Source organism: Photinus pyralis, unplaced genomic scaffold, assembly GCF_008802855.1.
Source record: "Photinus pyralis isolate 1611_PpyrPB1 unplaced genomic scaffold, Ppyr1.3 Ppyr1.4_LG1, whole genome shotgun sequence".
Taxonomy (NCBI): domain Eukaryota; kingdom Metazoa; phylum Arthropoda; class Insecta; order Coleoptera; family Lampyridae; genus Photinus; species Photinus pyralis.
The window spans coordinates 28,139,652-28,151,815 of record NW_022170249.1 but is presented as its reverse complement, the minus strand read 5'-3'; the positions used below and the strand labels follow the sequence as shown (position 1 = coordinate 28,151,815).

Sequence of the window (12,164 nt, the reverse complement as noted above, 5' to 3'; positions counted from 1 at the left end):
TTCAGAATTATCGTTTATAATTTGACATGATTTCTTGTGCTTGAGGCTGTATGATATGCAGATGTAGTAGTTATAGGTACATTATTAAATGATCTATGTATTGCTAACGAAACTATAGGTTCAAATTACACATCTAAGGACATTTAGGAGGTACATTTATTTTTAATCTTACCGTTAAGTAAATAATATCACAGATACTAGGTAAAAATATATAAGAAATAAAAAAATAACTATTATTAATCGGTTTATAAAAGTACTTTACTGTTATCTTGGATTCTTGTAGACAACATGGCGGCGAGAAGTGCAAGGGCTACGGTTGTCACGGCGGGAAACAACAAGATGGTATGCACTAACGTACCATAGATAGGAATAGCACAAAGGGACGCTAGGTGGTATACACTTCGCATCATTCCGTGGGCAGTACATCTAAAAGAATTTGAAAAAGTGATTATGGTATTATTCGATCTTTATATTTACCTAAGGTGGCACGGATATCCTTCAATAACGACCATGGTTAAGACATTAACAGCACAAATGAGAAGTACTTTAAAGATAGCTTCTACTATGACGGTAGACACAAAGTTGACCAAGAAGAAAATTCCAATGCTGACTACACTTGCTAATACTAAAAGAAGTACTAGAACAGGTGGTCTTGATGTTGCTTCCAGAACGAATCCCAATACCAGAAGGGCAGGAACCATGGGTCCAGCCCACGCGATTGTCTCTTTAAACAGATCATTCAGGTAGATGTTGTAGTCAAAATCGACGACACAATCCGTCAGCAAAGATAAAACTGTGTTATTTATTAAGTTACAATTCAAAAAGTGCTGCTCGGTTAAATCAGTATCGATAAATCTACAAAAAACGAGAATGAGTGATTAATTATTTTGCAAAAATCTTACCTCGAATCTTTGATGGTGCTATTTTCAAAATACGTGATGGACGATTTAACGTTGTTGAATTCCGTTTCTTCAAACATGCAATTGACAAATTCCACGTGATTAAAATGTAAATGCGTAAACGTAACGTTTTCAAAGTTACACTCTTTGTATTGGACGTTTTCAACGGTCGAGTTAAACATTACATCGGTGTAGTTTTGATTACTTATGTACTTTTTCATCGAGAAATAGTGCAGATCGTTGGTTTCTCGTATTCTTGAGTAGGAAAACGTTGATATTCCCATGTAGCAGAATCCAAGTAGTAAATGTAGCGTTGCTAATAGAAGTGTCGTTTTGAAATGTGATGGCGAGTAGATTCTTTGAAATGCCTCGCGGAACTGAAACGGGAAACAAATCGTTGAAAATTCGACCAGCAGTCTCGCGTTCTTCACGTAAATTATTGAAACATTGAAACTTACCGTACTTAATCCGTGCGAGATAACATTTCTCGATGGACTAACGGGCCTATCTCTGTACGCGCTTCGACCGGGTAACTCAAGCTCCGTTAATCCATACTGCGTTCTCGCCTTATTTAATCTATGTAGCCTTTGATACACAGCTAAAGCTTCTACCTCTCTCGAAGCTTCTAAAAGATATCTTGGAGATTCTGAAGCCCAAACTAAACCTACTATACATGCAATGGTCGGAAGGATATTTAATATAAGGCATTTGTGCCAAGAACTCCAATGTTCGCGATTATCTAAAACTACTTCTGCTCCATCGCTTGGCAAGGTTAAATGTGCAATTGTCGAAGTAAATAATGCGCCTAACGGCCAAAATGAGTGCAACAATCCCGTGTATCTTGTGCGCGTCGCTCTTGGGCAAGTTTCTGATAGGTAACTGAACGTTAAGGGAACGGCGCCGGCAACTCCAAGGCCCGAGCAAAATCTGAAACGTTAACCGCTGACTCACTCAATCCTTTTCTTCATACCCAAGAACTGAAAAGTTCCTTAAACATTGATTTGTGCCTCAACGTTCGAGAAGGTTCGGAAATTTTAATTTTGTGCTGTTTTTGCGCCATCTTGGAACAAGAATTTTGGGTCAATTTTGCAAAATTGGAAGAATCCAAAAACCTAGTTAAAGAAAAAACCTTTTTCAGAACTACCTAGGGCCTAGGCCCTTTACACGGCCATCTAAGATTCTTTCCAGAGCATTTCAGGCTCTTTGCCGAGCTTTGTTTGTTTTTTAAATCTAGACAAACCTAGAAAGGTGTACCTACAAAGGAGGATACAGCTCTGGAAAGTGTTCAAAAAACTGTTCGAATGCGATGGGATACATTTTAAAGAGGTTCGCGGCTTCTACAGTAATTGACAGGGACTTTTTAAGCAATATGTAAAGCTTTCGTCGTTTCTCTATAGTGGCAAGCTCGGGAAGGGACCTACAACGCTGTGTAAAGGACAATTTTTTGCAAGGATGCTTTCAAAGGGCGTTAAAAGGCTCCGGACTTTAAGCTCTAAAACATTGTTCCAGATTCTAAAACAAATAGAAAGAGACTCCGAGCGTTTTTTTCTGATCGCCTCAGACAACGTACTCTAGTAACGATCTAGAAAACACTAACAAAATATTCTGAAAACCGAGGGAATTCCAGTGACATGTGCTTTTTATGGCCTTGCTAGAGCATTCTTCAGATTTCTTTATCCTTTCCAGAATGCTCTAGATTCTTTTCAGAGTTTATCTGAAGCGTTGTAGATATCTAGTTAACCATGAATTTTTTTAAATGAAATTAAGGTTGCAAACCTGAAATGTTCTCTCATTTCCATCTCTATTCTTTTTCGAGATCGGGTATTTCATACCCCCCCCCCTCCGGTGTTCTTTCCAGCATCAAAACCTTCAGCTCTAAAACCCCGTTCCAGAAATGACTGCCTAAGTGCCAAGGACTTCAAAAGTTTTGAAAATGATTTAGGAGCAAGGAGTTTGGGGGAGTATTCTGTACCCTCCAGGAACAAAAGAAAAATCCAATGTTCATTTCTCTACTTTTCACCATCAAAACGTTCAGCCCTAAAATTCTTCTTTCCAAAAATTATTGTGTACGTGATAAGGGCTCTAAACGTTTTGAAAATAATATACAACCGAGAGGTCTGGGGAGTATGAAACACCCCCTAGGAACCAAGGAAAAGCTCCACGTTGATTTCTCTACAACTATCATAGAGATTTTCGTATGGTATGGCATGGATTGTTGTAGCAAATCAGATTGCGTCTAGTGTCATTGGAAGCGCGCTAATTAATCATGAATTTTAAGACTAGTCCCAGATTTTTATGATGACCAGAAAGGTTTAATTGTTGAGTACTTTGTTATTAGTGACCTAGTTCCTTCCGCATTTTGGAAATTTTATAATAGGTATGACCTGAAGAAACTGGAAAATTGGGTAATTTTCATGCGAAAACCTTCGTACTTCTGAAAAGCACAGTAGCGTCGTTTTCTTGGAACGTGTATGGTTTCTTTCAAAGTTAGGTAGAAAAAAAACGAGCTAATTGAGGCACAAAACAATGAATAGGTTAAGAACTTTTGCTGCTTGGGTTTAGAGTAGGTACATCGCACATACCTAGCCGTCATGAACGTCCCATAGGTGGGCATAACTGCAGCAACGGCCGAAAACAACGCCGCAACAGACAACGCGCTTACCAGAGCCCTTCTTCGTCCCAATCGGTCGCCCAAAATTCCCCATGCCAACGATCCCGCGGCCAAGGCTAACAACGTGATCGATACTAAAAGCACATTCGTTATCAGCCCTAAAGGTTTTCTCGCTTACTTAGCCATCCTTTCCGATGTTCATCAATGCACAGTTGCAACTCCGTCGACGGTAAAATAAAAGACAGAATGGACAGTTCGGAACACTCCGCCGCCAGTCCCAGTCCCAGGACCAACGTTAGCAGTAGCTGTGCTCTTCCAACCGCAGCTTGAGAAATTGCATCCTCGTGAAACCCAACGAGCGCCTCGCCGCCAATTCCGACCCCTACCCCACTGCCCGTCGACGACACTGCGGATCAAAAAGCAAACATATTAAACATACCGACAAACAGTCGAAAGTTACCGGAGGCATCTTTTGAAATGTTTTCGCTACGGGGCCCTACCTTCATGGTGTCTTAGTCATGGCTTTGTTGGCAACTGACTCGTGTTGCCATCCTAGCGTAACGATAAATTCCAATTGTTTTACCCATTTACATTTTCACATTGAACAGATAAGATACTAAAATTTACATTGTATACACGTGAGCAAGTTGCCCTTCGGCCTTCGGCCAGGTTTCTTTTATGTTTAACTGTTCTAAAATGAATGAATAACAAACATAGCTTCGGATAGATCTATTTCTTTATGCATGACCTTTCAACATGTACACGGAAGCAAATCGATATTTTCGGTATGTAGGTAACGCTTAAATAACATTGGGGAGAACTGTAACAACAAACCCTGACAGGAAAAAAAATAGAGCCATAGAATTTAAATTTGAATTTTGATCGACGGTTTTTTAAATTAAAGAAAATAGCTTACGCCGAGGTTCGGGGATTCCGTTCTGTGATTGCTCCAGTGGGGGAACTAAACATGCGGATTCTTCACACATTTTGTCTCTTGATTCGCGTAAAATAATTGATTGGGCGAATGTTGTAAATCATCTGAAACAAAAATTACATTCATATAGTAGCGAATATTCCAGAAATCCCGATGGGCATTGAGGCACCATAAAATTAGTCATTGTCGCTTTCTTTCAGGAAAATATGACGTGTTTGTTCTAGAACAGTCTGAAGCGTCCTTGAGAACTCGTTTGCTGTATAAGCAAATCGAACTGTGTTTCACCTTGCTTTAGCTCACTGCGCAGCCAAGGATCATGATTTTAAACTCGTGTACTACTTGGTGGTGTCTCAATTTTACTTCTAAATCGTAGACACAAAACAGGAAGAAAAACTTCATACTGGTTGAATCGTATATGAATTGTTCATTCACTCGTAACGTAAAATTAATTTTTTCAAGTGAACTACCCGTTTTCTTCTGCGCGACACTTAGACAGTCAAATTAATAATTATAATTTAATGCCTTCTCAGGGCCTCCTTTACATTTGGAGTCCAAGCCATGATCTGCGGAGAAGCCTAGTGAGAAAAAAGGTACTATAGTTGGATTACAATGCAAGAGGAGTAGGCATAGCCCGCGGAGTCACGCTAGTACCGTCTGTCCAGTAAAAAATAGATATAAATATAATATATGGAATATAATAAAATATAAAAAAAATGTTTAAGGAAGTGAAAACAGGTTGAATTCTAGCAAAAGATTGTTCGTGGTGCAAAGGACGGCAGAGACATTCTGAAAGGAAGTTTGCGATCGATAGTTTGCAAACGAACTTGGGTTCGCGGTTCGCGCTATAATCGACTAGCGAAGCAGTCACAAATCAGTGCGGTAGAATTAATTAGCAGTAAACCGCCATTTAACGAATTTACATACTAGGAAACGCACTTTAGTGACTAATTTAATTAACTGGATCAGGCGAGTTCCCTTATTAAACTAAATTTTTATCTGTTCGACCCCTAAAACAAAAGATTCTAACTTTGACGAAGGCCCATGCGTACGTATTCGCATTTGGTCTAACAGACCCGCGAACTTTCCTTTGTAAGTACCCTCATTCGACACTCCGCGTCATCCCACTCACAATTGAAGTTTAGAGATTCGTACTTACACTAAATTCGAACAAAATCGTGAACTAACCCGCAGACAGACTTTTTAACATTTTGAATAAAGGCATATTTAAAAAAAAATGTTGTTTTGAAGGTATAGTCAGTCTTCGAGACCAAATGCCCCTCCCCCCTCCCCCTCCTGTATAATGTAAACTCATCCTTCACTACGATGATATCACTCGATTTTTGCTATATAAATATTCGAAGGCACATCTGCCACTCTAGCCGAGTTCAATGGCACATTATTAATTAAAATCGGCTCATAGGTTTTTATTTATTTAACATACCATACATAACAGGGTTAAAAACTTTAATTTCCCGTTTTTGCAAAACACTAAAATGTAAACATACCTACAGTTTTTCTTAAATCCAGATTTTACAATTATTTTATATACACCCTGTACAATTATTACTTACACCATGAAAAAGTATTGTTACAAGCTTTTCAGCGGTCTGTCACAAGTAGGGGTTAACTATATAATTTTTTTAGTTAGGGTAGTTGGGACCTTGTGGGGTCGGTGGGATGCGTTGTCATTTTAGCTCGCCCTAGCAACGGTTTTGACCATTTTTTGATATGATTTTTTTGTTTTATAGCATATGGCATATTGTCAAAAACTTATTCAGAGCTTTTTTAAGGAATTTCTGTTTTTGAAAAGAGCCCGAATTTTAATACGGGTTGCTTTTTGGTAGGTAAATACGTTAATAAAAGTAAATTAATTTTTGTTCGTGAACTTTCGAGGAATCCAATATGTGCATCTGCATTACTCATTATAATGATATTTCAGTGTCAAAGACATCTGCCGACTTCGAGTTAATTATAATTTTAGATTGTCTCGAACTAAATTAGTAATCAACTGTATTTATGTTAGTTACTAGCACACGCAACTGTAATTGAATTTATGAAAGACGCAAATGTTGGCGTACTGCGATTCTTGAAAAATATACTTCTACAGTCATTTGTTACCTGTCAAATAGTAAATGACAAATTTACAACTAATTGATTGAGAAATTGAAAATGAACGGAAAATGTACAGGGTGTCCCATTAATAATGGTCACAGGCCATATCTATGGAACCGTTAATTGCACGCAGCTTCGGGGAAAAAATTTTGTTAACAAAAGGGGCCAAGAGAAATCGCTGGAAATTATTTTCAAGTTTCTAACTTCGCCGCTAGAGGGCGTACGATTCATGGTTAAGTAGACAAATGAATTTTTTCCTAAAATATACCCAACAAACATGCATAAAAAATACATGCATAGTAATCTTGTATCAATTTTGCATCATTTTGATGGAGCGTAAATTGCTCTAGCTCATAAAATATGAGGAGTGGGGGAAGAGGAATATCTCTTTAAGGAATTGATTGTAACTTCGGATTAAGTTAACAGATTTTCACATAATAGGTCTTGTTGGAAAGAGCTCTCTTCGTGGAATCAGATTTTACACGAATATAGTCTTTTTAGTAAACGTAATGAGTGGTAGAGGGCGCGATGTGACATTAACATAAACTTTGCAAGTTTTTTTGAAAATTTCAAATGGAACGATATAATTATTATATTATATTATCAAATAAGATGAAAAAGTGAGAATATCAGTGAAACCGCATTTTGATATCTGTTTTCTAAGCAGAGATATGGGGAAAATACGAACATTCACAAATTTTAATTGCAATATTTATATTCATCCAAGTTGGATTTGAAACAAATGAACGCATAGCAACCGATTATTGTCAAAGTGAATGAGGCGATGGCAGGTCAAAATTAACACTCAATCTAAGTTTTTTAATTATGAGCAACAAAATAATGATTCAAACTTTAAATCAGAGAAATATGAATTAAGTAAATAATAAAAGAAATAATAATTATAATTAACGAAATGTTCAATGTCTGCCATTATTTTCGACACAAAGACGAGTCTCTGCTGTGTAGCGAGAACAGTTGCTTTAACTTCAGCCATGACTATGAATTACATTTCTAATTCTCGTCACCATATCGTTTCTTGTAGTTGGCCTTGTTAGAAAGACTGTGCGTCTTTTATCCCTTCAAACAAATTTAAGTCTAAGCAAGTTAAGTCGAGTGACCTAGCTGGTCATGAAAAAATACTTCCTTTTTCTATCCATTTGCCAGGATAACTCAAATTCAAACACTCTCGCCTCGACTCCCGCTTACCAAGAAATGTGCCGGGCATCCATCGTGGTGATAATTCGCACGAATACGTTTAATGAAAGGACTGATAAACTTTCTTTTGTTCTGTTTTCTTTTGTTTCAAAGCCAACTTGAATGAGCATCAATATTGCAATTAAAATTTGTGAATGTATTCGTATTTTCGCCAGATCTATGGTTAGAAAACAGATATCAAAATCCGGTTTTCACTGATATTCTCACTATTTCACCTTATTTGATAATATCATATAATAATAATATCATTCCATTTGAAATTATCAAAAAAACCTGCAAAGTTTATGTTAATGTCACATCGCGCCCTCTCATCACATTTACTAAAAAGACTCTATTTAATAAAATCTGATTCCGCGAAGAGAGCTCCTTCCAACAAGACCTATTTTGTGAAAATCTGTTAACCTAATCCGAAGTTACAATCAATTCCTTAAAGAGATGTTCCCCTTCCCCCACTCCTCATATTTTATGAGCTAGAGCAATTTGTGCTCCATCAAAATGATGCAAAATTGATACAAGATTACTATGCATGTATTTTTTATGCATGTTTGTTGGGTATATTTTAGGAAAAAAGTCATTTTTCTACCTAACCATGAATCATACGCCCTCTAGCGGCGAAATTAGAAACTTGAAAATAATTTCCAGCGATTTCTCTTGGCCTCTTTTGTTGATAAGTTTTTTTTCCCGAAGCTGTGCAATTAACGGTTCCATAGATATAGCCTGTGACCATTATTAATGGGACACCCTGTACAGCATGTTGTACTTTTATGGGGAAAACTACGTGTCGTTTTTTGCCTACACATGGTTTATGCTTATATTTTGCCCAATTTATACTAATTTATACTTGTCATTTTAGTATGAAAAAAAAATTAGTTTGGGGAGGGAGGGATAAGCGTTCTCCTCATTTAAATTTTCGAAATATTTCTAAAACCAAAAAAGCACCAACCGTGAGCATAAATGCACAATTGAGCACAATTAAGGCACAGTAGATACAAAAAAATTTACTTCATTTTTGGGAACATGTGGATGAGGGGGGGGGGCTAAGTGAACGGGACCCTAGTTTTTTCAGATTGAAGAAACTTGATCGACCAAAATTCAAAAATTATCTACGCACGGAATGATATTTACCCTGGTGTCATCTAAAATTATTTTTTAATTACATTCATAGTTTTTTTATCAAAATTTAAAGTTGTGGTGAACTAAACTCAATAACAGACTAAAGTAAACGTGTTTATTCTTTCGTGCTTAGGTACTATGCCCAATAATAATAATAGCGCAATATTGATTTCTAATTTCTCCTTGAATTTAACCAATTTACTTTGTTGAATGTTAGTAATTTGTAAGTGTCTCCGTTTTGAAAATAGTATTTAAGTATCGCCTTTCGATTAATCTATAGCGAGTAAAAAATAGGCGCAGCAAAAGAAAATTAGCTTTTTTGTATAAAGAACATTGCCATACGTACCTAGACAAGTTTCAAAAGTACCTGAAACTCAAAATTTCGCTATGCCGGCCTAAAAAGGGTGCCTTATTTTCGAACTTTGATAAACTCGAATTATTTCTTACCTTAACGTGCAGAAATATACTTTGAAACTCGTAATTTTGAATCATTTAAAACTTAAAACAGATACAAAGCGCGCTGTTTATACGAACAAAACAAGGAGTAACTACCAAGGAAGTTAATAGAGTAGACCACTTTACGGTAATTATCATATAAAACATTAATAGCTGAAACAATTTTTAAACGGAAGAAAATATGATGCTTTCGACTTGGCTTAATTTCGAAAACTCACCCAAATTTCTTAAAATTTACAGAAACGAAATCGATTATTTCACTAGCACACCTTTCTATATACACGAACTTACCTGGACGAGATTCACAGACTAATAAAAGTCGATAGAATTGTATTAAAAGGTTTACCCGTTTATAATCACGCTACCGGTTTCGTTACTGATATTGATTTTACAACCCCCGACGTCCTTAATCAATAAAAGGTATACCCTACGCCTCTGCGTAGCTTCCTCGACACTGGCCGCTCAATCTGTAAAAGCCGAGGGCGCCACACCACCGTTCTTTTTCATTTTGTTTATTTAGAAAAGCCGGCAAAAAAACGATTTGCTTACTACTTCTTTAGCGTACGAAGTAGTGAAGGATACTAATTTCAATTTAGAATCAAAAATTAATGTTGAACATGTGTCGCATAGTAAAAAAACTCCCCTCGTCAGTCTAAGAACAAAGCGTGCAAGGCTAAAAATAAATAATTATTTTATGCTTGTATGCCCTTTGTTAATGAGAGAACAACACGAATGGAATAATGTTATTAATGTAAATCTACTTCAAAAGGATCAATTGATTATTTGAATAAAAATTATTACCTATCTATATATGGTTTTATTACTCGATCATCCCGAGCATCTTTAATTTTTGCTTCAAAAACAAATCATCCAGATAGGGAAATGAACAAGGACACTGGACAGTTTTCGACCATTTTTTTACGTTCACTTTGGGCAAAAGTAGCAAAATTGCCTTCAATAAGCACACGGTGTGCTCAGGCAAAATAGTGAATATTGGGGTTATTTACAAGCAAAATGGAACAAGCTAAAAAAGTAATCGTAAACGACTTACAAAAAGCGGATTTCCACTTGCATTCATTTCCCATTTGTTACTTTTGTTAAAATCGAGGTTAAAATCGTAAAAATCCGGTCACAATATGAAAGATAGCGTTGCATAGGTGCAATCCATTTTTGACGTGTACTTTAATTTCAGTTTATAAGAAAAAAAATTTCATTTCAATGCTTTCATAAATAAGAAAGTTGGCACTGCGCATGCGCAACCCTAAATTTTGAAACTAACGTTAGATTTACCTTTGTTCCAAGTGGTTATGTATCAAATTTGATTTAAATGCTTCCATAAATAAAAAAGTTGGCACTGAGCATGCGCAAAAACAAATTTTGAAACTGGCATTAGACAAAGTTATCGTTCACACAGACAGATAGATGGACAGACCGACAAAGGAACAGAGGGACAGACCAACAGACAGACGACAGACAGCAGTACAAAATTATAAACGATCTCTAGGATCGTTAATAAACGGAAAAAGTGTAAAATTATGGAACATGGTTTTATGGTTTTTTTACAATAACTTTTTTAGCAATAAACCCAGAAAAAAATTCCTCCCTTGGTGCAAGCCTCGACACCATAACGAACCAAATAGCGAAAAAAGTGGAACAATAGCTCTTAAGATAAAGAACTAGTAGCGTCTCAACGGATGGACGGACGGACAAAGTGGTCACAAGAGCGCATTTCTTTTTATTTTTGTGGAAATTTTTGGTTTTTACTTTTTAGTAAATTCGAAAACAAAGGGCGCCCTCTACCGCCGAAACCGTAAATCTTTTATTAGAATTTTTTTCCGTTTTTGCAATGTCCGTGCCAAAACACATAAGATGACGGCGAAAAAGCGACGATTTTTGACAATTTTTTTTTCGATTTTTTCGAAGGAAGGGGATAGTATGGAAATTTTTTCGTTTTTAATTTTTTCGCATAACTTTCGAAGTAGGGCTCGTATTTCGACGAAACCTTTTGTAACGTGTCCTTTGAGGTAAAATGCAACGTCCGACGTGTCGATCGCTCAAATCGGGGACGTTTTTGATTTTTCGAGTTGCGCACTCGGGAATGTCGATTAAGCGATAAATTTTTGGAAAATTTCGATTCGCCGCCTCGCCTCGCGTGTTTGCTCGATTCGTCGTCGATTCTGGAACGCACACCGATCGATACGGAAGAGATCGACATCGAAAACCGCATCGTTCTGGCCCTCGGCGTTCCCGAAAAACCTTTAAAATTGGAAATTTGTCGACGAAAAGGGATGGAGGAGAGAGGGCGGAAGTGTCGGACGTAAAGTAGAAGAGTACCGATACGTAAAAAACCGCATCGTTCTAACCCTCGCGGTTTTCGAACAAAGTACGTTTAAAGGTTTGGGGGGGGGGGGGGTTAACGGATTGGTGCCGGGGTACGTAACGGACGTCGAAGAAAAGATTCCGATCGAAGACTTTTCAAAAACTTACCCTCTCCGAACGAAAAAAGACACTTCGCTCTGCTTCGGCGGCTGCGCGTAATTTGAATAGGCGCCACTTAGTATACAGTAAATGTCGAGAGAGAAGAAGGAAATACGTACCAAAAAGGAGAAACAAGGCAGACTAAGAGATCCTTTTTCTGGTCTGCAGAGCTAAAAGGGAATAAAATACTTGATACATTTTTTTCGGGAGCGATTTTCTGGGAGCGAATTTTCCGCACAGCATTTTGAATAGTTCGCAATCCATCTTGGAAGTCTAGTATTTGTTTATATATTATTATTATCCCTCTCTTGTTTTTGGGCCCTCAACAGGCATGCGCCCAATTACA

At 37.2% G+C, this 12,164-nt stretch overlaps 1 protein-coding gene across 4 annotated transcripts; it reads right to left on the bottom strand.

The window, feature by feature from the left end:
• On the bottom strand, positions 1-9,908 carry LOC116160292 (synaptic vesicle glycoprotein 2B-like). 4 transcript variants are annotated; one of them, XM_031473466.1, is made up of 8 exons: positions 9,632-9,908; positions 4,427-4,548; positions 3,689-3,916; positions 3,482-3,644; positions 1,358-1,826; positions 903-1,276; positions 478-855; positions 1-426 (listed from the first exon to the last, which is right to left on the bottom strand). In XM_031473466.1, the coding sequence occupies exons 2-8, from the start codon at positions 4,494-4,496 to the stop codon at positions 246-248; spliced, it is 1,863 nt and encodes a 620-aa protein (XP_031329326.1). In that variant the 5' UTR covers positions 4,497-4,548; positions 9,632-9,908; the 3' UTR covers positions 1-245. The 4 variants fall into 4 exon arrangements, with proteins under 4 accessions (XP_031329326.1, XP_031329327.1, XP_031329328.1 ...); XM_031473467.1 differs by lacking the exon at positions 9,632-9,908 and adding an exon at positions 9,332-9,443; XM_031473468.1 differs by lacking the exon at positions 9,632-9,908 and adding an exon at positions 9,231-9,249.
• Between the last annotated feature and the right edge of the window lie 2,256 nt (positions 9,909-12,164).